Source organism: Buceros rhinoceros, unplaced genomic scaffold (assembly GCF_000710305.1).
Source record: "Buceros rhinoceros silvestris isolate BGI_N320 unplaced genomic scaffold, ASM71030v1 scaffold6688, whole genome shotgun sequence".
Classification (NCBI taxonomy): domain Eukaryota; kingdom Metazoa; phylum Chordata; class Aves; order Bucerotiformes; family Bucerotidae; genus Buceros; species Buceros rhinoceros.
In genome coordinates, this window is record NW_010425003.1 from 9,777 (window position 1) to 10,784 (window position 1,008).

Genomic DNA, 1,008 nt, shown 5'->3' on the forward strand with positions numbered 1-1,008 from the left:
GCAGGATGTGACAGTCCTGGATAGAGCCGGTACCCTGGGACATGCCTGGCCTTGCCCTGTCTCTCCCACCCACCATTAGGCAGGACTCTAATTAATTAGGAAATGCCTTACTGGCAGCTGCCATCGCCCAGATTGGGTGCAGATGGGTGGGAGCTGGGGTTTAAATACCCGAGGAAGGAGCCTGGGCTCCTCCCAGGGCAGTGGGCTGAGCAGCAGCAGCACAGCAGCGGCCAACTGCCGGCTGGCACCTACCTGCGATGCTGTGCCACTGCCCGTCGCAGAGAGATGGGCACGTCACCGAAGCGGAGAACTCATCAGCCCCAGCGTTCGCTGTCACAGTGACCTGGTGCGTAAGACAAACCCACCGGAGCCCAGTGAGCTGAGCGGGGTGGGCAGGAGACGGCCACTGCCTCTGAAAACCTCAGGGGAAACCACCTCCCACTACCTTTGTCTCCTCCATGTACAGCAGGAGATGGTGGCTTCTCCTCGTGCCCATGTAGAAGATGAGGCCAGAGGCACTGTGGGGACGGACCTCCAGTGTCACCTCCAAGTCCTGCTCCATCATCACCGTATCAGCTGGAAGACAAATGCCGCTGGTGAGGAGCGGATCAAAGGATCTCCCATGAGATGCGTCCCTTCCCGTCCCAGGCCTGTCGGAGCCAGCCCTGGCTGCTGTGGGTACCTAGGATGATGGACCCGCCCTCTGCAGTGAAGAAGACCCCACTCTCCAGTGCACCCTCATAGCAAGGGGTCACTCCAAAGGTGCGTGAGGGGGGACCCAGGGGCCTCCCATCCAGCTGCGGGTTCCTCAGGCAGCCGTCAAAGCTGGAGGCTGATGCGACCTGCAGAGAGAGTTCACAGGAGTGAGCGCAGAGGGGCCCAAACCGGCAGAGACAGAGCGATGCCGCGGGACTGGGAACTGGCAGAGGCAGGGCGATGCCATGGGATCACCACACCCTTACCGGTATGTGAGCTTTGGCTTTTCCACCTGGGACCCCCCCCACATAC

General features: G+C 61.2%; 1 protein-coding gene across 1 annotated transcript in view; it reads right to left on the minus strand.

Moving 5' to 3' along the window:
- LAMA5 (laminin, alpha 5) overlaps nt 1-1,008 on the minus strand; it is a 47,980-nt gene that overhangs the window by 1,047 nt on the left and 45,925 nt on the right. Inside the window, exons 75-78 of the mRNA XM_010140977.1 lie at nt 963-1,007; nt 683-842; nt 446-576; nt 253-343 (exon numbers count right to left, since the gene is read on the minus strand). Of these exons, the coding sequence (XP_010139279.1) occupies nt 253-343; nt 446-576; nt 683-842; nt 963-1,007 (427 nt within the window). The remainder of the gene's footprint in view (nt 1-252; nt 344-445; nt 577-682; nt 843-962; nt 1,008) is intronic.